Source organism: Hypomesus nipponensis, chromosome 10, assembly GCF_054491055.1.
Source record: "Hypomesus nipponensis isolate SF chromosome 10, ASM5449105v1, whole genome shotgun sequence".
Classification (NCBI taxonomy): Eukaryota; Metazoa; Chordata; class Actinopteri; order Osmeriformes; family Osmeridae; genus Hypomesus; species Hypomesus nipponensis.
The window spans coordinates 10,850,833-10,873,850 of NC_140370.1; the positions used below are offsets into that span (position 1 = coordinate 10,850,833).

Genomic DNA, 23,018 nt, shown 5'->3' on the forward strand with positions numbered 1-23,018 from the left:
TCCCTTCCCCCCTTCTTTCTTTCTCTCTTTTCTTTCTAAGTGCTACACAAAGACAGCGTTGTCTGCTAATGTGAGGACATGCTTTGGGTCAGTGTTTCATGGAATGTCCTAAAAAAATCTGTTTGTGACTTTACAGCCGTCTGGACTCTCACACATCTCAGAGTGGATGTGACTCACTGGAGAGACCAACAGTTAAACATTTACATTCCGTTATTAATCTATTATTCATTATGCTTGAAATGAATTTGAACCTTATTTGATGTGATGAGTAACCGGAAGGCCTTAGAGAGCTACAGATCAAGTATGTCCATTTGCTACTGTATTTCTATGAGGTCACTAGGGTGTGTAGGACAAGTGGAGTGGATGCTGACCAACAGCCATGCCTGTCTGGACATGATGGTGTTAACTGCCAGTTCTCCTGCCCGGGAGCTAGGCTGAGTCATGCTATTGTGTCTATTTCCTTGGCATCAAATAGAAGGGCATGATGTGTTTGTGTGCGTGTGTCTGTCTGTGTGTGTGTGTGTGGTGTCTGGATACAAAGGGCAGTTTGGTGGGCTGTAAGTGTCTAATCTCAGAGGACAGGCGTGAAACTGGAAGGTTTCCAGGGGTGTTTGGTGACAATGTGAATTTCTTTGACATTCTCTAACATCCTTTTTTCAATCTCATAACCTGAACTCACTTTTTTGTTATGTTCATCCCTCCATCAAGAAACACAGTTCCACAGACATCCCATTTAACTAGTCCACATCCCATGGCAACACAAAACAATGTTTATATGTTATGTTACAGCATTTTTATTCAAAGTATTTCGCAGGCTTTTCAAGGTGTGCCGTTGCGTTAGCGGATGACTATGCTGATGATTTTGTGCGCCCCCAGGTAAGTAGGTGGAGTGGTCTTTGAGAGACGGAGGTTGTGGGAGGAGCGCGGCACAACCTTCAAGTGGGCCATAAGCCACCCCCAAGCAGATAGAACATATCTCCCAGTAGGCGCGTGTACAGTACCAGCCCATAGTCACGGAGAAGCCGGTGGAGTGATCTACTATAAAGTGTTCAATTTGTATAATCATTACAGTTGCCATCATGGAGTTGAGGTGGATACTGTACGTCTACTCTCTGTCGTTTGTTTTAATCCTGGAATGGAGTCGATTGTCGGCATTCAACCTGGACACCGCGAATGTCATCAAAAAGACTGGAGACCCCGGGAGCCTTTTCGGGTTCTCTCTCGCAATGCACAGGCAGTTGAAGCCGGTTGATAAGAGAATGTAAGTGACAGTATAAGCTTCGTTGTGTAACTCAGCCTTTGTGAAGTTCTTGTTTCAGTGTAGTGTCCATAAACTTTTGTTGATTATTCTTCTTGCGCCGTGTTTCGCCGTCCTTCACAGGTTAATTATTCTTAGATTTTATTATACTTGCTCAGAAGGGTGCAAGCTCGCGCACGCCCTTGTGTGTCCCTCACAGTTCAACTTTACCCACTACAAATTGTAACTTACCAATAACTTAATCTTATCTGCATCCAGATGTTTTAATGCGTTTCTGAATCACAAAATCAAGACGAATTGTATCATTGCAGTGACCTACGGCTTAATCTGTATGGCATTGGAGTTAAACTTATTACCAAGTTTCAAGTCTAACATTTTCTGACATTGGTAATTTGTATGTCATTAATAGATGTAACACACATGTACCAACACACATGTACCGACACACACACACACACACACACACACACACACACACACACACACACACACACACACACACACACACACTGGCATTTTCTGTTCCAGTTTTATACAGTGTCCAAATGAAAGACACGTGGGTATTAGCATGGGGTTTGTGTAGAAAGAATTCTAGAGTGACATGCTAGAGAAAGAGACTGAAATATACAGAATTAGTGTTCTGTGAGTTAACAGAACATAATGTTTCAAGTAAAGCTGAAAGTGTGTGAGAGTGTCCGGTGTTACTGTAATGAGGTGAATGATGCGTGCAGTGTGTAGATAGATTGCGTGTATGTAGAGAGCACTGAGGCATCCTTAGTCTTTTGTAACGGTGTGTAAGAAAGTACATTGTTTGAGGTACTAAACACAGTGGTGTGCAGTGCTGAATCCTTCCTGTGTTCTGCCCAGCTCCCATTTTAACTCAATATTCTCCACCCTGCACTGCTTCACTGTGCAGATTACTTTTCATCTCACTGTAATATAGTTTATGCAATTAACAATGAATCCTTTCTTGAATCAGTGAGGGTTAGGGTTGGGTTTCATCTCTGTGGTTACCTTTAGGAGTGTGTGTGTCTGAAGTGTGTGTCTCGTCGTCCGTGTGTGAAAGGTTAGTCATGCCCCTGTGCCACACCCAAGGTGTGTCAACTTGAGTACATCCATCCCCCACAGGTGCGTATTTGAAGTACCTGCAGTAGGACAGGGAGTTGGCTACAGTGTGTTTGTGTCTGAGACACACATGTTTGAGTGAGAATAGGAATGATACATGATTTAAAGATAATATGGGTTCTGTGTGTATGAGGTTGTAAAACCAAGATTCCCTCAACTTTCCTGGGCCTCTAGTTGAGGGTTTGGGTCCAGAGCTTGAGCATAGGGCTTGAGCTAGGTGTCTCAGGGGTCGGAATTCAGAAGTGAGTCGAAGACCTGTGGAAACAAACTACACTGGATAAAAACCTTTACACGACACACTGTACTGAATGTGCACCGTCTAATCTGGTAAAGGATTGGGTAGTGAGCTAGGCCAGCCCATTTCCCTCCCTCCATCGCTCCCCCCTTCCTTCCCTCCCTCTCTGCCCTGGCCTAAGCCAGGTTAGCTCAGGTTAGACAACATCAAAGCCGAGGGAGAGAGAGAGAGCGAGAGAGAGAGAGAGTGAAAAGGAGGGGAGAGATGTTATGGCAGAAAGAATGTGGGGAGCTATAAATCAAGGTAACATCTGTGCCTGCACCCCTCTGTTAGCCAACCACAGCAGGCTCTGGGGTTTGCGTGAGCCCTGCCTGAGAACCAGACACACCCTGGCAGTCGCAGTGTTCTGGGAGGGTTCAGAATCCTGTGACGATCCAACCACTCTGGGGTGGCTCTGCAACCCATTTGAATGTGGAATCTCCAGTTGATGTGGATCTGCTGTCACCAGGCAACATGCTACGGTGTTGAAGGCAGCCAGGGAGCTGCTGAACAAGAACAGGCCTTCAATGGCATGTGTTCCTGCTCTTCTGCGGGGTTATGTTTTCAGTGCTGTCTCTGTGTTTGGGTGTTTCATTCTTTTGTCCCTGAAAACACACACATGCACACACACACGCACGCACACACACACACACACACACTGCATGTTTGTCTTGCATCTTCCTGTACATGTGGGCAGCCTGCTGATGCTTCCTGTACAGTTGCAGAGTGATTAAATAAACAGCGATATCATTGTCAGAGGCCCACTGGGCTACACGGTTCTCAGTCAGACTCCAGAACAGGATCAAACAGTTAGGAGATTAATGATTCCCACAAAATATAATACAATGGACCTGTTCAGCTGCTGTGTGTACGAAATAAAAGCGATGCCTAGTTCAGCCCGATAAGTATTATAAGTAATGATCAAGTGGAAAAAAAGAACTGCACTTCTTGACTTATGTTTTCCAGAGTGCAGTATGGTGTGGCAGAGTTCCTTCCTGCTATTCTCTTGACTTCCTGTGTCTTTAAGGCTGCCAGAATATTCTCCTTACCTGGACTGGAGTCTTACTCCAAATGAAGAACATCAAAGAAGTGGCCTGGTATAAGAAAGATTACAGAGGCCATGCATATTTCAATATGTTCAAGGCCATGATGAGATATTGAAGGCGATAGATTATATTTTGTCCCTTACTCTGGTCCCATGAAGTATTGTGTTTCTCTTTATTGTCATAAAACATTTCAACCGTGGGATATAGTAGGGCTTCTAACACGAACACTTTAATGGGTGAGATTCTGTGGGCTCCTTTGTCAAGTTTGTCATGTTATTAAATTAGTTATGGAAGCATAGAGTTCATCACCTGACCTTCACCGTGAATCAGTGTGATGCGCAGGACTAGTAGTAGGTATATGCATGTGTTGAACACAGGGGCATTGATGGGCTTGCATGTTTAGTGCTGCTCTCTCTATAACATCCCACAATGCATCAGTTGATGCAGCTTGAAGCAGGTCAGTGATTGACTTGTGTGACTGTGACACGCTGAGGGGAACTGTAGAGCCCCAGGAGAGCCAGGGCATCATCTCCCGTCCTCGCTTCACAGAGAGCCTGTGTGTCTGCGTTCACCACAGTGTGAACGTCTGTGGTTTTCTCAGTGTCTTAAGGGTCTTAGTAGGCGGGTGTGTGTCCTGTGTGGATGTTATGTGGGTCTGAGCTCTGTTCAACCAAGCAGTTGAAAGTTTTTTTAAACTATGAATGGCATGGAACAGCGGCCTGTTTGACTGTGTGTGTGAGTGAGTATGTGTGTTTAGCCATGTCATACTGGTTCTGTGTGGGTTAACCAGCAGGAAGACCTCGGTGAGGTAGTCTGACAGTGAATAAGGTTGATGTGGTTGTTGATGTACAACAAGCCATCATGGTACAGGTTTTGGGACAAAGACTGGGACAGATCTATAAACCTACAAGGTCGACCTGGGAAAGAAACTTCCTTCATTCAGTATCATAACACTCTAAGCAATTGCATCTTATATATCAGGTAGGCAATAGCGCTGTGTAAGATGTTAACCCTCAGCCACTGACTGTGTGTGTCTGTGTGTGCGTGTGTGTTCCAGGTTACTTGTTGGAGCACCGAGGGCCAAGGCCCTAAAGGGTCAAATAGCAAAGGTGACTGGAGGGCTATACAACTGTGACATCACGTCCTCTTCCTCCTGCAAGAGGGTGGAGTTTGACAATACAGGTGAGCTCTCCTTTGACACAGTACTTTACATGTATCAACCGTATGGCCTGTGTCCCAAGATAACTTCAATAGACATAACACCATGTTTCCTGGTCTGTGTGTGTGTGTGTGTGTGCTTGTGTGTGTTATTGTGTTCAGAGGATCCTAATACAGAAAGTAAGGAGAATCAGTGGATGGGCGTGACAGTGAGCAGTCAAGGACCAGGGGGCAAGATTGTGGTAAGTGTGTGTGTGTGTATCATTTGTAGACCATACCGCCTAAAGTGTATGTGAACTTATCTCTGTCTTCTTCCCTAGACCTGCGCCCATCGATACGAAATACGTCGTTTCATGAAAAGTGAAAATGAGGCTCGTGACATCACTGGGCGCTGCTACGTGATGAGTCAGGACCTGACCTTTTCCTCACCTGAGGACAATGAGAACTGGCGCTTCTGCGAGGGTCGGGGGCGCGGGCATGAGCTGTATGGCTACTGTCAGCAGGGCTTGTCTGCCGCTTTCACCAAAGACTACCACTACCTCATCTTTGGGGCTCCTGGAGTATACAACTGGAAAGGTATACAGGGAGGGGGGGAGTGTGCAGAGGAATGTAACACATGTTTATATATGTGTAGGCAATAAGATTAGGGTTAGATACTAATGACTACTGTGGTACATCTTAAAACATGACATGTACTGATTTTTAAAATTGTTATCGCATGGTTATAATTTGATTTCTCAATTGGATTCTTTTCCAGTCACATTGTTTTTGTAATCTGATTACGTACATTACATTTTCCATTATTGTGTTGAGGTTTTCCTCATACTCCTGGAATTTCCATTCCATTTAATTTCATTCCATCCCATCCCCTCCCCTCCTTTCCTTTCTTCTCCTCTCTTCTCCTTTCCTCTCCTCTCCCCTCCCAGGTATGGTGCGTATTGAGCAGAAGAACAATACTCTATTGGAGATGGGTATCTATGACGACGGACCCTTTGAGGTGGGGGGTGAGAACAGTCAAAATCCCAAACAGGTCCCTGTCCCATCCAGCAGCTACCTGGGTACGTCTACACCTTTGCCTCCTCCTCTTCCTCTCCTTCTTTCCATCTTCATCCCTTCATCTCGGGTGCTCTGAAAGCTGATGTTGTTCAGAATTAGAGTAGGGAAGGCGATAGAAGATACTCTGTATCTGTTCTCTGAAAATACAGCCTGCTTGATGTGTCTCTGTGTGTATTTACATAAGCAGTGTGTGTGTGTTCAGGTGTGTATCTGTGTGTGTTCAGGTGTAGTCTTCATGACCAGTATATCCAGCTCTATTCCTGATCAGTTTGTATACCAGTCACTACTTACTCAGACATTCTGTCTGGCTGACTGACTGTCTCACTGTCTGACATTCTGTCTGGCTGACTGACTAGCTGACGAACTAAGCAACTGATGACAGCGAGTGATGTTAAATGTACTGTATGTTTATCCCACCAGGTTTCTCTCTGGACTCAGGGAAGAGCCTAACCAAGCAAGGTCAGCTGACCATTGTTGCTGGGGCACCGAGAGCCCATCACAGTGGGTCAGTGTTGTTGCTAAAGAAAGATTTGAATGAGCGCAACATGCTGGTGCCTGAGTACTTCCTGGAGGGGGAGGGGCTAGCGTCCTCGTTTGGTTACGATCTTACCGTGGTGGACCTGAATGGAGACGGGTACGACAAAACACGCCCACGGCTGCACACACAAACGCACGACAGGCACACACAAACGCACGACAGGTACACACAAACGCACGACAGGTACACACAAACGCACCTATGCACTGTATTCATGGGAGTTTGTGTGACCCTGTTGCCTCTAGTTGGGAGGACATTGTGGTGGGAGCCCCTCAGTACTTTGAGAAGGACGGAGAGGTGGGCGGAGCCGTTTATGTGTACATCAACAAGGCAGGAGAGTGGAACACGATAAAGCCTACCAGGATCGACGGGCCTCGGGATTCCATGTTTGGACTGGCAGTAGAAAACATTGGAGACTTAAACCTAGACAGATTTCAGGGTGAGCAGAGAGTGTGTTACTGTGTCAGAAAAAGACAATTTGTGTGTGTCCACAATTTGTTTGTCTACAGTAATGAAGGTGATGGTTGAACCATAGTTCTGAAAAGGTGACACACAGTGTTTGACGTCTGTCTATCTGTCTCACAGACATAGCTGTTGGTGCTCCCTACGACAATGGCGGGACAGGAAATGTCTATATCTACCATGGCACTGCTAATGGGATCAACACCAAGCCAACACAGGTACCAAGTCATGACCCCTGACCCCTTGACCTCAATGCTGGAATAATCTAGCTCTAATGCCTCTTCTATTGTTTGAAATCATTAACATTTTACACAGCTGTGTGATATCTGTATGTTTGTGTGTGTGTGTGCATATCCTAGATTCTTGCAGGACAGCCGGAAATGAAACTGTTTGGCTACTCCCTGGCAGGGAACATGGACCTGGACTTAAACTCCTACCCAGACCTGGCTGTTGGTTCGCTCTCTGACTCTGTGCTGGTCTACAGGTAACCATAACAACAATATGTCAACGCCCATCTGACTCCTCCCATGTTGGACCTTAAAGTGATATTTTGTCTTTCATCTCAGGGCTCGACCGGTCGTTAACATAGAAAAGCTTGTCACAATCGAGCCAAAGGAGCTTGACCTCACTAAGAAGAACTGTGGTGACAAAATCTGGTCAGTTTGCTTGTTTGTGTGTGCTCATGTGTGATGTTGAGTGTAAAGCTGCCTCAAAACCATGTGTGACCCTGAAGTTGTGTGTTTCAGTCTAAAGGTGACGGCTTGCTTCTCCTATACAGCCAACCCCAAGAACTACAACCCTGGACTAGGTAAGACCACAGTACTTTTACACAACAACACTAAGTCTCAAATTTCCCATGGAAGGGAAAGTCTGTCCAGATGTCTCACTCTATCTCTCAACCATCTGATATCTCCCTTAATGAATGTACCTTCTTCCCTCCCTCCCTCTTTCCATCCCTCCTTCCCTCCCGCCAGTGGTGGAGTATTCCTTTGCAGTGGAGGGTGAGCGGAAGAAGCAAGGTCTTCCTTCTAGAGTCACCTTCTCCACACAGTCTAACACTGACCCTGGTTATGAATCCACCGGACAGCTCAGTCTCAGTGTCCAGGGCAAGAAGGAGTGCATCATTCAGAAACTCACTCTGCAGGTACTGGACGCTCCCATCACGCCTCCCTCTCGTACCTCCGTCCTCTCATTTGTACGCCTGCAGTCACACCTGTCGTTGTCCTTTGATCTCCAGGACAACATCAAGGACAAGGTGAGGGGAATCCCGATTGACGTTTCCGTGAAGATCCAGAAGACCACACGGAGACGGAGGCAGAGCTCCCTCCCTCAGCTGCCACCCGTCCTGGACTCCATCGCTCCCGTCACTGCTGAGGTAACCCCTCAGTAACCCCACAGTAACCCCTCAGTAACCCCTCAGTAACCCCTCAGTAACCCCTCAGTAACCCCTCAGTAACCCCTCAGTAACCCCACAGTAACTCCACAGTAACCCCACAGTAACCCCACAGTAACCCGTCAGTAACCCGTCAGTAACCCGTCAGTAACCCCACAGTAACCCCACAGTAAACCCCTCAGTAACCCGTCAGTAACCCCTCAGCAACCCCACAGTAACCCCACAGTAACCCCTCAGTAACCCCACAGTAACCCCACAGTAACCCCCAGTAACCCCACAGTAACCCCACAGAAACCCCACAGAAACCCCACAGTAACCCCACAGTAACCCCACACACTCATATAGGGGGTAGAAAGTGTTTCCATTCAATCTGGATTTCTCTGGTGTGTGTGTGTGTGTGTAGGTGAGTTTCCTGAAGGAGGGCTGTGGCAGTGATAATGTGTGTCAGAGTAACTTAAAGATGGAGTACCGTTTCTGTTCTAAAGAACACAACAAAGATGTCTTCATTCCACTACCTCTGTAAGTATACCTTGCCAGTTTTTGGGGGGTTAAGACAAGCAATTAGACCAAAGTTCTCATGTGTTTTTGTGTGTCAACAGTGAGGATGGAGTTCCAGTGGTCTCCCTTAGTGACCTGAAGGATATCGCCCTAGAGATCACTGTGACCAATAAGAATGGAGATGATGCCTACGAGGCTGCTCTGATTGCCTCCTTCCCCCCCTCCCTGTCCTACTCTGCCTCCCGCACCACTGCTGTAAGTCTCTCTCTCTCTCTCTCTCTCTCTCTCTCTCTCTCTCTCTCTCTCTCTCTCTCAGTCTAACACACAAAAGCCCACGCACACAATTAGGACAATTCTCGTGCTAATTCAATTTTGCACTCCGCTCTGATTGGCTGTTGTTTCGGGTTGCAGGAGCGTCAGGTGTCTTGCGTGGCCAATACGAATGGCTCCCAGACGGACTGTGACCTGGGGAACCCATTCAAGAAAGACTCTGAGGTGCGAGCAAGAGCAGACAGAATTGCTGAATAAGACCAGCTCATCTGCTCCCCTGTCATGTTGCTCTGTCATGCTTTTAAGATACAAACTAGGACTAATCTGTGTGTGTGTTGTGTGTCCAGGTGACCTTCTACATTATCCTCAGTACAGGAGGCGTCTCTCTCGATGTCACAGAGCTAGAGATCGACCTGAAACTGAAAACGTGAGTACAGTAGTCCTGGTTTGTATAGCATGCGAGTACAGTAGGCTAGCTCTTAGTTTGGGTTTGACTTTGACCTGTGCTGACCCACTGATCCTATAGGACAAGTGAGCAGCAGAAAATGGAGATGGTCAAAGCCAAGGTCAAGGTGCAGATTGAGCTGCTGCTGTCTATCGCAGGGTAAGACAGGGTTCCATTCACTGCTGGTTCTTACCACACGCACACACATACAAACCACTACCACCACCACAACCAGCAGCAGTGTCAGCAGTGTGTTTGTGCTTGTGCTCCAGGCATGCCCAGCCCTCCCAGGTATCCTTCAGTGGAGGTGTGAAAGGTGAAAGTGACATGAAGACAGAGAGTGACATCGGCAGCGCCATCAGGTTCCAGTTCAAAGTTAGTCTGATGGATTCATTTGACTCCAAATTCAAGTTTGCTCTGTTTATCTCCCTTCGTTAGTTAGAAAAGTGTCTGCTAAATAAACACTTGACATTAGTTTTTGTCAATATTATCTTTGACTTTAACCAACAGGTATCCAACCTAGGGAAGCCTTTGAAATCTTTTGGCACAGCATCCCTCATCATCCAATGGCCAAAGGAGACGACCAATGGGAAGTGGCTCTTGTACCTGATGAAGGTGGACTCATCAGTCCACAAGTCCACAAGTCAAGTCAACTGCTCTCCGCAGACAGACATAAACCCCCAAAGAGTCAAAGAGGTCAGGCCTATGCTCGACTTCCCAAAGAACTATTGAAACAACAATGCTGTATATCGCCCAATGAATTGTATATAAACTAGTGGATTGGTAAACATAAGTAACTTAGGTTAACATCTATGTGTGTGTGTGTGTGTGTGTGTGAATCTCGGGTGTGTTTAGGAGCCAAGTACCACCATAAGGAAGAGGCGTGCCATAGAGGACACAAACCAAGAGGGATCCATAGCACTGCTGACTGACAAGAGGAAATACGCAACTCTGGTACTCCTACTTTCTTGCTCTCTCATCTGCGTGCATGCACGCAAATGTCTTTCACAGCTCAAGCGTATTCATCTCGGCTACTGAAGTCAATAAGAATATTTTAAGATTGATCTGAGTTCGCTTTTGCTGTCTTGTTTTAGTCATGTGGCAGCGGTGCGAATTGTGTGGAGATTCGCTGCCCCCTGCAGGACTTTGACAGTAATGCACACCTCACGCTCCACTCTCGCCTGTGGAACAGCACCTTCCTGGAGGTGAGGGATCAGCACCACCGCAGCTGCATCCTAGTGGTTTTAGTTTCTCCCCCCATGGGAACACTGATGTATCAGAGGTGCAGCACATATAAAATATTGCTGTCAATAGTGTCGATATTTCAAATGCAAGTTTAATTTGCACGTTTGATTCAACTGTAATCTATTCTTCAGGATTTTTCCAATTTCAACTATCTGGATTTGCTGGTGAAGGCTACCCTCCATATTGAAGGCACGGCCCAGAACGTTGTCCTGAAAAACTCAGATACTCAGGTACCTTATCATAGACACCATCATACACTGTCCAACCCTGCTTCTGGAAATCTACCCTCCTGGAGATCCTTCAGTACTCTAGTCATAACAAGCAACAAATGACTCGTAAACCAGCTAATTATTAGAATCAGGTGTGCTAGATCAGGGTTGAAAGAACCAACTTTGATTGGGCAGCCCTGCTCTATATGCACTGCCTGTGTATCTATACTGTAGTTCTATTGTGTTTCTGTGTCTGCCCACTGCTGTTTCTCATGTGGGAATAGTATTAATCAAGACAAGATGTTTCCTCATGGTTGACTGTGTTTGTCTGTGTGTTTGTCTGTGTGTTTGTCTGTGTGTTTGTCTGTGTGTTTGTCTGTGTGTTTGTCTGTGTGTCCGTCTGTGTGTCCGTCTGTTTGTCCGTCCTCTAGGTGAGGCTGACGGTGTTCCCAGAGCGCCGTGCGGCCCAGCTGGGAGGCCTGCCTTGGTGGATCATCCTGGTGGCCATCCTGCTGGGCCTGCTCCTGCTGGGCCTGCTGGTCTTCCTGCTCTGGAAGGTAAGGAACACACACACACAGTCTCAAGTACTTTACACTAATCTCTCACATGGGCACACACGCACACATGCGTGAACACACACCTACACACACACACACTCTAATGCATTCCCTCTCCTCAGTGTGGTTTCTTCGGGAACAAAAACAAAGATGATGTCCCCCCCTCAGACAAAGAGAAACTGACGTCAGATGCATAGAGAGAAAAAGAGACAGTCTCATTCAGTGGGTAAACCCGTCTACCGTCCCGTCCATTCAGAGGGGGTGCTGGGACAGGGGCAGCCTAATTCTCTCATGCTGGACAGGCAATGCTTTCTTCCAATGCTTGAGCAGGGAAACTCTGGACTGGGGCATCTGTTGACACAGTGGCGGCTGCTGTAATGATGCTGTGAATGTGATTAGCTCACAGGTCGCTGGAGAAAATGTGTGCTTGAGATCTTCTGTGCATCATGTTGCTGGGGAGTTTATATGGTCTGAATGCATGGCTGGGGAGGTGGACCTTGTTGTGGGCGATGAAGGAACAGCTTGTGAGTCTGATGAACAACCTTGGGTTGGATGTGGCCTGGGGCGAGTCTGTGCCTGTGGTTGTCACAACAGCCTCTCTCTTTCACTTCCTTTTCCTGGAAAGATCCCATCTTTCCTGTCTGTAGGTACCTGTGCTGTGAGCCTTACTACAGGCCTCACAATGAGCAGACTTTCCTGCTTTCTGCATGGAGGAACACAGAGGACTCCTACTAGCTTTCATCTACAACCGCTTCCCTCTTTTCTCGACCGTCCATTCTGTTTTTTCATGTATCCTAAAGTTGTGTTGGCTACAAAGTCTGACAAACATTATAGTGACCACAAAAACTAAAAACTAACAAACACCACGTTCAAACCAAGCTTAGCTTCCTTAACCTATTTCATTTCTTTTTCACAGTGTGGCTTTTTTAAGCGTTCCAAATACGACCACAGTGTTCCCAGTTACAATGCCGTGCGGATCGCTAAGGAGGAGAGGCATGTAAAACCAGCAAAGAACAAACATGGCCGCCTGGAGAAGAAGCCATGGGTGACCAACTGGAAGGAGAACCACAGCTACTCCTAATGATCACCAACCCCTGAACTTTCCAAAAGAATTCCAATTGAACACACCCCTTTTATGACTTCCTAGGACTCCTTATACAATATTTGCACGGTTGGAAACAGAAAAAAATGAATGTAAGAAAGCTTGATTAGAATATCTCTCTTGAGGTTCAATGATTTGTAGTTATATTTGACGTTGATAATAATCTTCAATTGGACCACTGGAAGAGTTTGAGATTCTTTTGCACAACTACTGTCAGTCGGGACTTTGGACATTGTTTTGGACCTGTGGCCTCAGTTTCTTATGGGGGTTTTAAAGTGTTTTTGTATATTTTCCTTTTTACTGAAATGTGTGTATTTATTGTTCTTGATGTATGAGTGTGCCCTGTTACTCTACTGGCCAAAGAACCCTTTAAGTAGATTTTCACAATGCATCTCCATAATTTTAAGGATGTTTTGCGTTTATGTTAGATTGAATGGTTCCACCACCTTCAGAATCAGCCCCAAGGACAGGGTAGGCTTTAACACTTTTAAACTAATTTGATAGACTTTCAGTCTGGGTTATCTGCATAAAAAAACTAACAGTTGCCATCCCACAATCCAGCTTGTATTAGTGACTGTCTTGATACACTCTTGATCAGGCAGATCAGCACTGACAGAATGAATGTTGTGTTCATGCTTCCGTTGGTTTTCATGCAGAGGGCCCGTGTGAGAGCAGAGATTAGAGGGGCTGCGGAGTGTTAACTCAATATCCTTCAAAGACTATTGAAAACAAGTATTCTCATCATTGACAGTTTCCTTTCCCACAGACTAACTGTGGGAAGTAAGCTAGGATAGACTGAACACCAAGGCTGGAGATCCTTTTCACGTATGGACTTTCAAACAGCCCCCATGCTGCACTCCGTTTGTAAATACTGAGGAGAATAAAGTTGTCTTGAGATAGGTATGAATGAAATGTTCAAAATATACAAATATGCCACGCTTTCTCAAATAAATGTTTTTACATACTGTGTCAAGTCATGTTTGTTTTTGTATTAGCAATTCATTTGGACATGAGGGTTGAACAGCGTGTCGCTGCAGAAAGACGACAGTGACGTATAATTAAAACATTATTTATTTATACATTAAAAGCATTTACAGCTCATATGACGAACCAGTGCTTGAATAGGCATGATGTTGCTATTTTACAATACTAAAAAGACAAGCATTGGTAGGGTAAAAATGCATTTCAAACTCATGTTCCCTGCAGCATATACCTGATGGTGCTGAAAGGGCACATCTAGTTTGACTCCTGGAGTGATACAACTCTGGCTACAACCTTGTAGGGACATACCTGGTACTAACAACCATAGGTCCACAAAGAACCACTCTGAAGCACAAAGCTATCTAGAAGACCTCAGGTTTGGAATGCGTGTATGTGTGTGTGTGTGTGTGTGTGTGATGACTCGGAGGTCTTCCATCGGATGGGTGAGGTTGGGGAGTCAGCAGAGAGACTCTGTCCTGACTTTTTTCCCACTGCCCTTGCCTTTTTCCTCCTTCCCCCTCTTCTCTCTCTCCTTTTCCGCAGCCTCCTTGTCCTTCACCTCCCTTTCCTTCCCTTGCTTCTCCCTCTCCTTGTCTTTGTCCTCCCTCCTCTTCAGGTCTTTCAGCCTCCTCTTCAGAGCTGAGCGGTCGCTCATGCTGCACACTCCCAGAGCCTGGAGACACAGAGAGACACATCATCAGCATGGCTCTGATGATGCTGCACCGGCCTGTTTGTCTAATATCACAGTAACTGCTGAGACACGCCCCGTAACCCGGGAGTCAGATGGCTGAGCGGTTAGGGAATCGGGCTATTAAATCAGAAGGTTGCTGATTTGATTCCCAGCCATGCCAAGTGATGTTGTGTCCTTGGGCAAGGCACTTCACCCTACTTGCCTCTAGGGAATGTCCCTGTACTTACTGCAAGTCGCTCTGGATAAGAACGTCTGCTAAATGACTAAATGTAAATGTAACTGTCTTCTAGGATAACCAACCTTGAGTTTTTCACTGTCTAGACTGAGAAGCTGTGGCCCGTCCACGCCTCTAGCGGTGAACTCGGCAGTGTATTGGTCCATGTTAATACCCATCAACCACAGACAAACTTGCTGATTCGTCCATTCCATAAGGGGGCGGTTTTGCCATTGGTTGTTGTTGTGTGCAGGGATTGGGTCATCGTCCAGAGTCTGGAGGGAGAGAGGAGGGAGGGGTTGTAGATGTAAGTACTTCATGCTAAACACTATCAGGATGTCAGAGAGAGACAGACAGAAAGGTCAAACTCACACCTGAGTAAGCAGTAAAAGTACTGAGAGAGAGAGACTCACCTCAGTGGAGGAAAAGGTGAGAGTTTGAGAGTGCCCTGAGAGAGGGAGATCAGACAGAAGCCCCACCACACCAGAACTAGAGCTGCGCAGAGGTGATCCCACACTCTGAAAAAAGTATAGACAGCCTGTCTATAACAACGTGTGTGTGTGTGTGTGTGCTCGCTCATCTCACATCTCCACTCACGTGATCTCTGCCCGCGGTGGTCATGTACGGTAAGCTGCTGCTGGACACCGAGCGAAGCTTCTCCCTCTCCTCCCCTCTTCCTTTCTCTCGCGCCCTCTCTCTCCCTCGCTCCCCGAACCAGGGGAAGTGCAGGCAGGAGGGCATGGAGGTGTTGGAGAGGGAGGGAGACACTCCACTGCTGCTCTCATCCACCAGGTCTCCACATGAACCCCTGGAGACAGACAAGACACAGCAGAGGAGGAGGAAGAAGAAAATTAGATGAAGGGACAAAATTACACAAAATGTATCCAGGGGGATAGTCTGTGTGTTTTAAGCACAGTGGCCTACGTGCTGCTCTGGGACCTTCCCGTGTTCTCCTTCTCACTCCTCTTTCTTCGGCTGAGTGACTTGCGCAGGCCACTAGGGGGCACGAGAGCACAGTTGGTTGGGAGACGGGATGAGAGACACTTACCTCCTCTACAACATGTGCAGGTGGACAGGACCCTACCTGAAATCGGGAAACTTCTTCTTCGATTTCCTCGTCGTTGAGGACGAAGGGGTGATAACGTCCTGGTCGTTCTGTTGGGGGGTCAGGAGGAAGGAGGGGGTCTGGGAGGAGAGGGCTGAGAGGGAAGAGGTGCTGGAATGGTCACTCCTACTCCCTCTAAGCCCCGCCCCTCCTAGTGGTGGAACAGGCAGGGATAGGCTGTCCGGCCTCCCGTCCTCTGAATTTAGCGTTTCCCCCTCCTACAAAAGACAGAAAGATTATTCACACACACCGCAACCTAACAACTTACATTTGTGAGACTGGATGTGTGTGTTGCTGACCTGTCTTTTGAAACTCTCTCGGAGTTTGTCTCGAGAGGGTGGGTGCCGTTTAGCTTTCTGGGCCAGCTGAGCTCTGGCTCTGTGAGCACTGGAGTCTAGACGGCCTGTGTCTGGCACGGCGATACTCCAGTCTGGAGACACACACACACACACACACACACACACACACACACACACACACACACACACACACACACACACACACACACACACACACACACACACACACACACACACACACACACACACACACACACACACACACACACACACACACACACACACACACACACACACACACACACACACACACACACACACACACACACACACACACACACCTTTAGATGGGCAGGGATGAAGCTAAGGACAGCTGACAGGGTGGCTGCATAGAGACGTACCTGTGGGTGGAGTGTCTGGTGAATGCTTGTTCCCATCGGACATGGCTTCCCCTCGTTCCAGCTGTGCTACCTGAGCAGAGGAACCACACTGACTATACTGGCAGGTGAAGGTGCAGCTATACAAGGATCTCTCACACACACGTACCTGTCTCTGTAGTCTCTCCACTGTGTCTCTGTGTCTCTTCTCACTCTCCTCCATCTCCTGCCTCAGATCGGCCTCTCTCCTCTCGCTTTCCTTCTGTCTGCACGGGGACAGATGGAGAGGTCGAGTTAAGACACCAAACAGCTGAGAGGAAGCTCTGACACTGGTGGGCCATAAAGCTGCTGGAGGCCCCGGGGGTCACCCTGAGGCTGCTGGAGGCTGCGGGGGGTCACCCTGAGGCTGCTGGAGGCCCCGGGGGTCACCCTGAGGCTGCTGGAGGCTGCGGGGGTCTCACCTGCTCTGGTATTCTCTCAGCAGCCTCTTGGCCTTGGTGTACTTCACCTCCAGGGTGTCCGCTTGGCCCTGAGCATCAGACAATCGCTGGCTCACAACCCTGCACAGAGTCTGTGCCTCCTGCCAATACCTGAGGGGGGGCGGGGCCAGTCATAATATCATAATCATCCTCCTCCTCACTCTCACAGTATCCTGTATTGTACAACATTGTGACATGCGGGTTGCTACACTGCTTGAATACTTATTCAAGTGTACTTGTCTAATTTCTGGGCCTTCTCTTCTCCGTCCTCAGCTCTCTGCTCCAGCTCAGCCTTCTCAGTCACCCAGGAGGCCTGTCGCTCCACCCACACCTTCACCTGGAGCACACACACAGGACAGCAACACGTCTACCGCCAATCACCATCACCACCCACACTCTGGAAGGACTAGACATACTGGACGATATCACGTCTTTGCTTCCGATATGATCATCAGTAGAGATGACCAGAACGGAGCACAAGAACAGGGGTTCCTTTTTTCCCTTTTTTATTTTTAACGCTCAATGAAGTTTGCACAAATTCATCACAACCAAAGCAGACACTGCCCTTCCCCCGTGAGGTGATGACAGATGTAAAACAGACAGGTCTGGGTTAAGCATGCGCTCCTGAAGCATGGCGCCTAGCCCAGCCAGTTGTGTCACAGCCGTGATCACCTGACAGAGGCCAGTAGAAAGCAGGAAAGGAAGGAGGGAAGGTGATTAAGAGTTTTGGAACAGGGCCTCTATCCAAATGGATCAGACATTTCATGGAGAAATAAATGGGTCAGACTGTTCTATGAGGGTTGGGGGAAGTGTATTAGTGTGTGTGTGTGACACCAGACTAGCTGGTGGTGACCTACCTTCTCCCTAGCTTGACAGAGTTGGGCTGTTCTGCTTTGTAGCTTTGACTGGAGCTAGGGAGACAAAAAGCAACAACACATACTAACGGTGCCACACCAGTAACTACACACTACACTTACACAGTAAGTTAACCATGCTTGATGGGTGGATTGCACACCTGCTGGTATCTGAGGCGGAGTTGATGGGTGTTCAGGCCAGACAGCACAGACAAATCCTCTTCCTCCTCCTCCTCCTCCTCCTCCACCTCTTCCTCTTCCTCCTCCTCCTCCTCTTTCTTCATCATAGAAGTATCATCCTCCTCACTTCCCTCCTCTACTCTCCCCACCTGAGAAACAAGGTGATCTGTCCAGCACATGCACTGAAAACACATTAACACACTGTTCCTACCAAAACACAAACACACACACCTGTGTAGTCGATCTGTCCTGCTCAAAACTTTCACTGATCAACCGTGCCACCTCACTCTCCACCCCCACCTTCTCTCGACCAATGGAGAACCTGAAAAGAACACAACGCCCAATTACGTACAGAGTAGCTAGGACTGGGAATCAATCGCAATCTTGTTAAAGAAGCATTGACCAATCGGACCACTGAAAGAAATGCGGTACGTACTTGACGATGCCTGATGTGTTCTTTAGTACTGTGGCAGCAAACAGCTGAGTGACTCCTACTAAACTGATCGCATCAACCTCCACTATCTGGTCATTCACCTGGATACTGAGACACACACACACACACTTATTTTTGGAACAACCACATGGGGGTGAGCCTGGCAGAAACAAACCTCCACCTGCAGGTCTTACCGTCCGTCCAGGGCTGTGGGTCCTCCCTCTGTGATGGTCTTAACAAAGATCCCCAGCTTCTCCAGGCCCTGGTCAGCCCCCACACCCATACCTATGATACTGATGCCCAGCCCTTCCTCTCCTGGGGAGCATGAGAGAGACCGACCGAGAGAGAGAGACCGAGAGAGAGAGACGGACCGAGAGAGAGCGACAGACCGAGAGAGAGCGACAGACCGAGAGAGAGAGAGAGACAGACCGAGAGAGAGAGACAGACCGAGAGAGGCCAAGAAAGAGAAACACAGAGAGAAAGATTAGATATTGTCTCCTTCAAAGAGGAGTACCGTGTTAACTGTAAAGGCAAAGACAAACCCTTCTCTATCTCCACAGGGAAGACGTCCATCTTGTCCACTCTCTTCTCCAGTTCGTACTCAGCCGAGGCTGACACTGGGTCCACCTCCTCATTCCTGCGGTCGTACTCCTCATTGGAGTAGGTACTGAACACCTGACACAAAGCAAGAAGGACAATATTTGTATGAAGCCAAAATGGTTGGGAATGGAGTTAGAGGGAAGTCTAGTCAATATTAAGAGCATGTGTGTGTGTGTGTGTGTGTGTGTGTGTGGGGGGGGGGTGTATGCGTGTGTGCGCCATTCTGTTAGCAGCTGACTGAGAAGGCGTTGCCATCTGTAGCTACTGACACTACAGCCCCATGTTTACACTGGCAGCACTCAGTGAGACTAGGCTGTGAGGAGGGACTGGAAACAGTAATGCACATGCAGACACGCGCACACAGTTCTGCTCTAGCTTATTCAGTGTGAGTTCTGGAGAGAAAGTAGTTACACTGGTCAAACATGTCACTTGTTTCAAAATGACAGGTGCTTTTCCAGCTTAGTCTCGGAATAAATGTTCTTCCTTCTCTCCAAAGAAAATCTGCTACTGACTTCTTGCAGTGCACGAGGAGAGGACGGCTTATGTCAATTATGTAACCAAACATGTATGCATGCTTGTGCGCACACACACACACACACACACACACACACACACACACACACACACACACACACACACACACACACACACACACACACACACACACACACACACACACACACACACACACACACACACACACACACACACACACACACACACACACACACACACACACACGGGAGAGGAATGTTCCGGGGTAGTTGCCTTACAACAGCTTTGACAGAGCTGCGGTCCTGACAGGGCAGAGCGTGTGGGATCCTGTATAATATACATTAGGTATGGGCCAACAGATAATACACTTTATCTGGGAGTGTAGGGTGGCCATGTTGTCTCACACTGTGTGTGTGTGTGAACAGATGTTGACTTACTTTGATGGGTGCTGTGGAGAACGTGATCTTCCTCGTATGACCGGCTTCCACCTCTTCCTCATCCGAGAGTTTGAGAAGACCGGGCATCTCCTTGTATTCCATACATGGAGGTTGTCCAGGATCACAACAACATTCCTGGGCCTCTCCATGACATTCGCACTCCCCGTGACCACATTCTGCGTCCCTTTCCCGGTCACCTACAAAGGCCTTGTTCTCAATCCCACTGAGGACAGCAGACTCCTTCTCCTCCTCGCCTCTCTCCTCTCCATTCATGATCTCACTGCACTTGCTTTCAACTTGCTCCCTCTCCTCCACATCAGCTCCCTCCTTGAGCATGTTGACGTCTTCCCCGCCATCTACTCCCTCCTTCCTTCCACCCTCACTCCCTTCTTTTATTTGATTAAACATACTGGCCTCGTCTTCAACTTCAACCTCCTCCATCTGTCTTCTTTCATGACCTTTGTCCTCCCTGTCTTCCTCTGTCTCTCTCTGGCCTGCCTCCCTCTTGATGTACTCCTCTGTTCCTGAGCCGAGCCGTCCCTTTTCTTCCTCCATGGTTCCCTCCCTCCGTTCAGTCACCTGTTGGAACTTGTCTGGCCCCTGTTCTCTTTCCACTCCATCATAAGGTAGACCGGCAGAACACTGCTCCAAACATTCTCCAGAAGGTTCCACTGCACAGTTCTCAAGAACACATGGTTCTCCACTTCTCTGTTCTACCATACCAGGTTCAAATGTTGCTGTTGGTTCTATGCTGGGTTCCTCAAACACATCCTCCACAAGAAATCCCTCCTCCTCCTCCTCCTGTTGTTCTCTCTGCTCCAACTGTCCCTCGTCTTCACTGGTATTGTGCTCCTCCCCCTGCCTCTCCTCTCCCTTGCTACCTTCACTCTCTTTTTCCCCTTCGCTCTCTGATGACTCGTTCTTTACATTCACCAGCTCCGCCCTCACAGTCCTCACCCTTGACCTTTCCCCATGGCTCAAGTCTAGGTCCAAAGTCATGTCTCCCCGAGTTTCAGTCTCCTCTCCTGTGGTTGCTGATGTGTCAGACTCCGAGCAAGAGGGAGAATTTGGGTCACCAGAGGGGGTCAAAGAATGGGGGGTGATGATGTGTGCTGAACTAGGGCTGCTGGGAGAAGGGGGGGGTGAAGAGTCGACATGTTTCCCTGTACGAGTGGCAGGACTAATGCAGTCTTGAGACGAAGTCAGCATGGAATCCGTTGGTGGATGGGCAGTTAGGGAGGTGTGTTTGTTAAGGAGGTCGGACAACTCTCCCATTTCCTTCCCACTGGTTGCTGCTGCGTTTGACTCCTCCTCTTTCTCCGACTGCCTTACGGATGCTTCCCCATCCTCTTCATCCTCCTCTTCCTCCCCCCTTCTCCCGTCCACAGACCCCCTGCTCGCCCTCACCGAGATGACTTTTGAACCTATCTCCATGACCTTCGTCTCAAACAGCTTGCGGGCCACAGAGAACTTTTGTGCAAGAGTTGCTCTGTCTATCTCTCCTATCTCCTCGGTCCGGGACATCTTCTCGGGTGTGCAGGAGTCTAGGCTGGACACGCTGGCTACACTGCTGTAGGCACAGGGGGAGCTGGGTCCATGTCTGAGTGGCAGCGGAGAGGGTAGAGACGGGAGGTGAGGAGGGTGAGGAGAGAGGAGGGGAGTGGGGGTTTTACACGTGCTCGCTCGTCTGTCTGGTTTGTGGTGCTGCTGCTGGCTGTCCATTTGGAGGAAGATGTTGTCTCTGATCTTGCTGCCCCTGCTGCAGTGGACCCTGCCCCCACCTCCTGTGCCTGTGCCGCTGGTGTTCACTTGTGACATTGTGGGGTCTGATTGGTTGGAGGAAGGGGTAGGTGGGGCCACAGGAGTGTTAAGTGAAGGCTTGCTCCCTGCCGCAGGTTGTGGAGTCATGGCCGACGTGTCGAGGGAGCATTTGATGGTGTGGAAGTCTGTCTTGTAGGTGTTCCTGTGAGGAGAGGCACTTCGGCCTTTACTGTCTGTCCGCATCATTTGGGGCTGGAGGCTGGTTGAGGTATAGTTGTGGTTATATAGTACCTGGTATAGTGGCGAGCTACCTGAAGGATGAGCTGTGCTGGTGTAAGATCCTACAGCATAGCTGGTTGTTCTGACAGTAGTACAGATGGAGTAGAAATGGACCACAGCTGATGTTTCAGGGTACAGCTGGATCCCTGGACGTTAGCTGGTGTAGAGTTGGAATGTATCTGCTGTGCGTTTGGAGTGATCTGAGCAGAACTAAAGAATGTTCTGTATAATGCTGGAGTAGACACTGGCAATACTGGGGCTGTCCAGGAGGGAGCAACCAACACTCTCTTCTCCAATTCCTTGAAGATGTCCTGTTTCTATCTGAGTCTCCATGCAGTCAGCATGAGTTCACCATGAGTTCACACGACACCCAGCTCCCTTGAAAAGAAAAAATAAATCACAACTTCAGACAAGGAGAACAAAAAATTGTTGCGAAGGACTCAAATAACTTTAAGCCAAGATGACGAACAAATATCCTTGTACTTATTGACCCTCGCGCTTGTATTATTAGTGAATTACCTAAAGTAGCATAATGTGCAGGATAAGCGTGAACCAAGCTTGTGTTACAAATGGAGACGCGAGACATTCAACAACTATCGGCATGCACTTAAACAAACCCCAGTTTTACATACCGTTAAATACGGCAAATTTATCAAATTCCACTTTTCAGTTGAATCTGCCTCACGTTTAAAAACACTCATTCTTTACATAGCCTTCTTGCCAGCGTCCACCCTCACCAAGCATAAAGCCTAATTAATTGAGTCACCTTGCTCAGCGCACCTTCACGTTGTCCTCGCGTCAACTCTTCTGACAAAGAATCAGATGCGCACTACCGTTTAGCAAACAACGTTAATATCAGTCTTCGTTTCAAATGGAAGTCATTGATTATTTACTCCCGGTACAATACCAACCATCCGGACGGTGTGTGTCTCCGTCTCAATCTTAAAACTGGAACAGCTCTGTTCTCACAGCGCAAACAGCGGACAGATGGCGATTCATGTCACTAAATACTGGGTGTGGATTATCACGCGTAATCCTATGTAAACTACCTCAGTCAGTGAGAATCACAGGGTGAGAGTAACGTCTGCCGATTGGCATAATGAGGCGAATGAGGTAAAGCGTTTAACTAGCCTTCAATACTCAGAAGCCTAGTTAACCAATGGGAAAAACTGGGCACTAGGCTAAAAGTTATATGCC

General features: G+C 47.9%; 1 protein-coding gene and 1 pseudogene across 3 annotated transcripts; one reads left to right on the forward strand and one right to left on the reverse strand.

The window, feature by feature from the left end:
- The first annotated feature begins 966 nt into the window (after positions 1-966).
- Positions 967-13,603, forward strand: LOC146271681 (integrin alpha-6-like). Of its 2 annotated transcripts, XM_084708001.1 has the most exons (26): positions 967-1,261; positions 4,761-4,885; positions 5,024-5,103; positions 5,182-5,437; positions 5,788-5,919; positions 6,338-6,551; positions 6,701-6,894; positions 7,041-7,135; positions 7,277-7,401; positions 7,484-7,573; positions 7,664-7,725; positions 7,892-8,061; positions 8,155-8,292; positions 8,714-8,829; positions 8,910-9,063; positions 9,220-9,303; positions 9,426-9,505; positions 9,605-9,682; positions 9,796-9,898; positions 10,034-10,219; positions 10,379-10,477; positions 10,618-10,728; positions 10,900-10,998; positions 11,409-11,534; positions 11,657-11,756; positions 12,451-12,590. In XM_084708001.1, exons 1-25 carry the CDS (start codon positions 1,080-1,082, stop codon positions 11,729-11,731), a joined length of 3,174 nt encoding a protein of 1,057 aa, XP_084564127.1. In that variant the 5' UTR covers positions 967-1,079; the 3' UTR covers positions 11,732-11,756; positions 12,451-12,590. The 2 variants fall into 2 exon arrangements, with proteins under 2 accessions (XP_084564127.1, XP_084564126.1); XM_084708000.1 differs by lacking the exon at positions 11,657-11,756 and having other exon boundaries at positions 12,451-13,603.
- A 91-nt stretch (positions 13,604-13,694) lies between these two features.
- Positions 13,695-21,884, reverse strand: LOC146271682 (uncharacterized; annotated as a pseudogene). The gene is made up of 18 exons (XR_014767154.1): positions 19,782-21,884; positions 18,792-18,924; positions 18,444-18,564; positions 18,253-18,357; positions 18,048-18,138; positions 17,885-17,998; positions 17,798-17,854; positions 17,640-17,693; positions 17,019-17,119; positions 16,765-16,893; positions 16,473-16,569; positions 16,328-16,397; positions 15,927-16,057; positions 15,607-15,845; positions 15,447-15,518; positions 14,936-15,330; positions 14,609-14,797; positions 13,695-14,290 (listed from the first exon to the last, which is right to left on the reverse strand). The product of XR_014767154.1 is annotated as an uncharacterized LOC146271682 (transcript).
- Between the last annotated feature and the right edge of the window lie 1,134 nt (positions 21,885-23,018).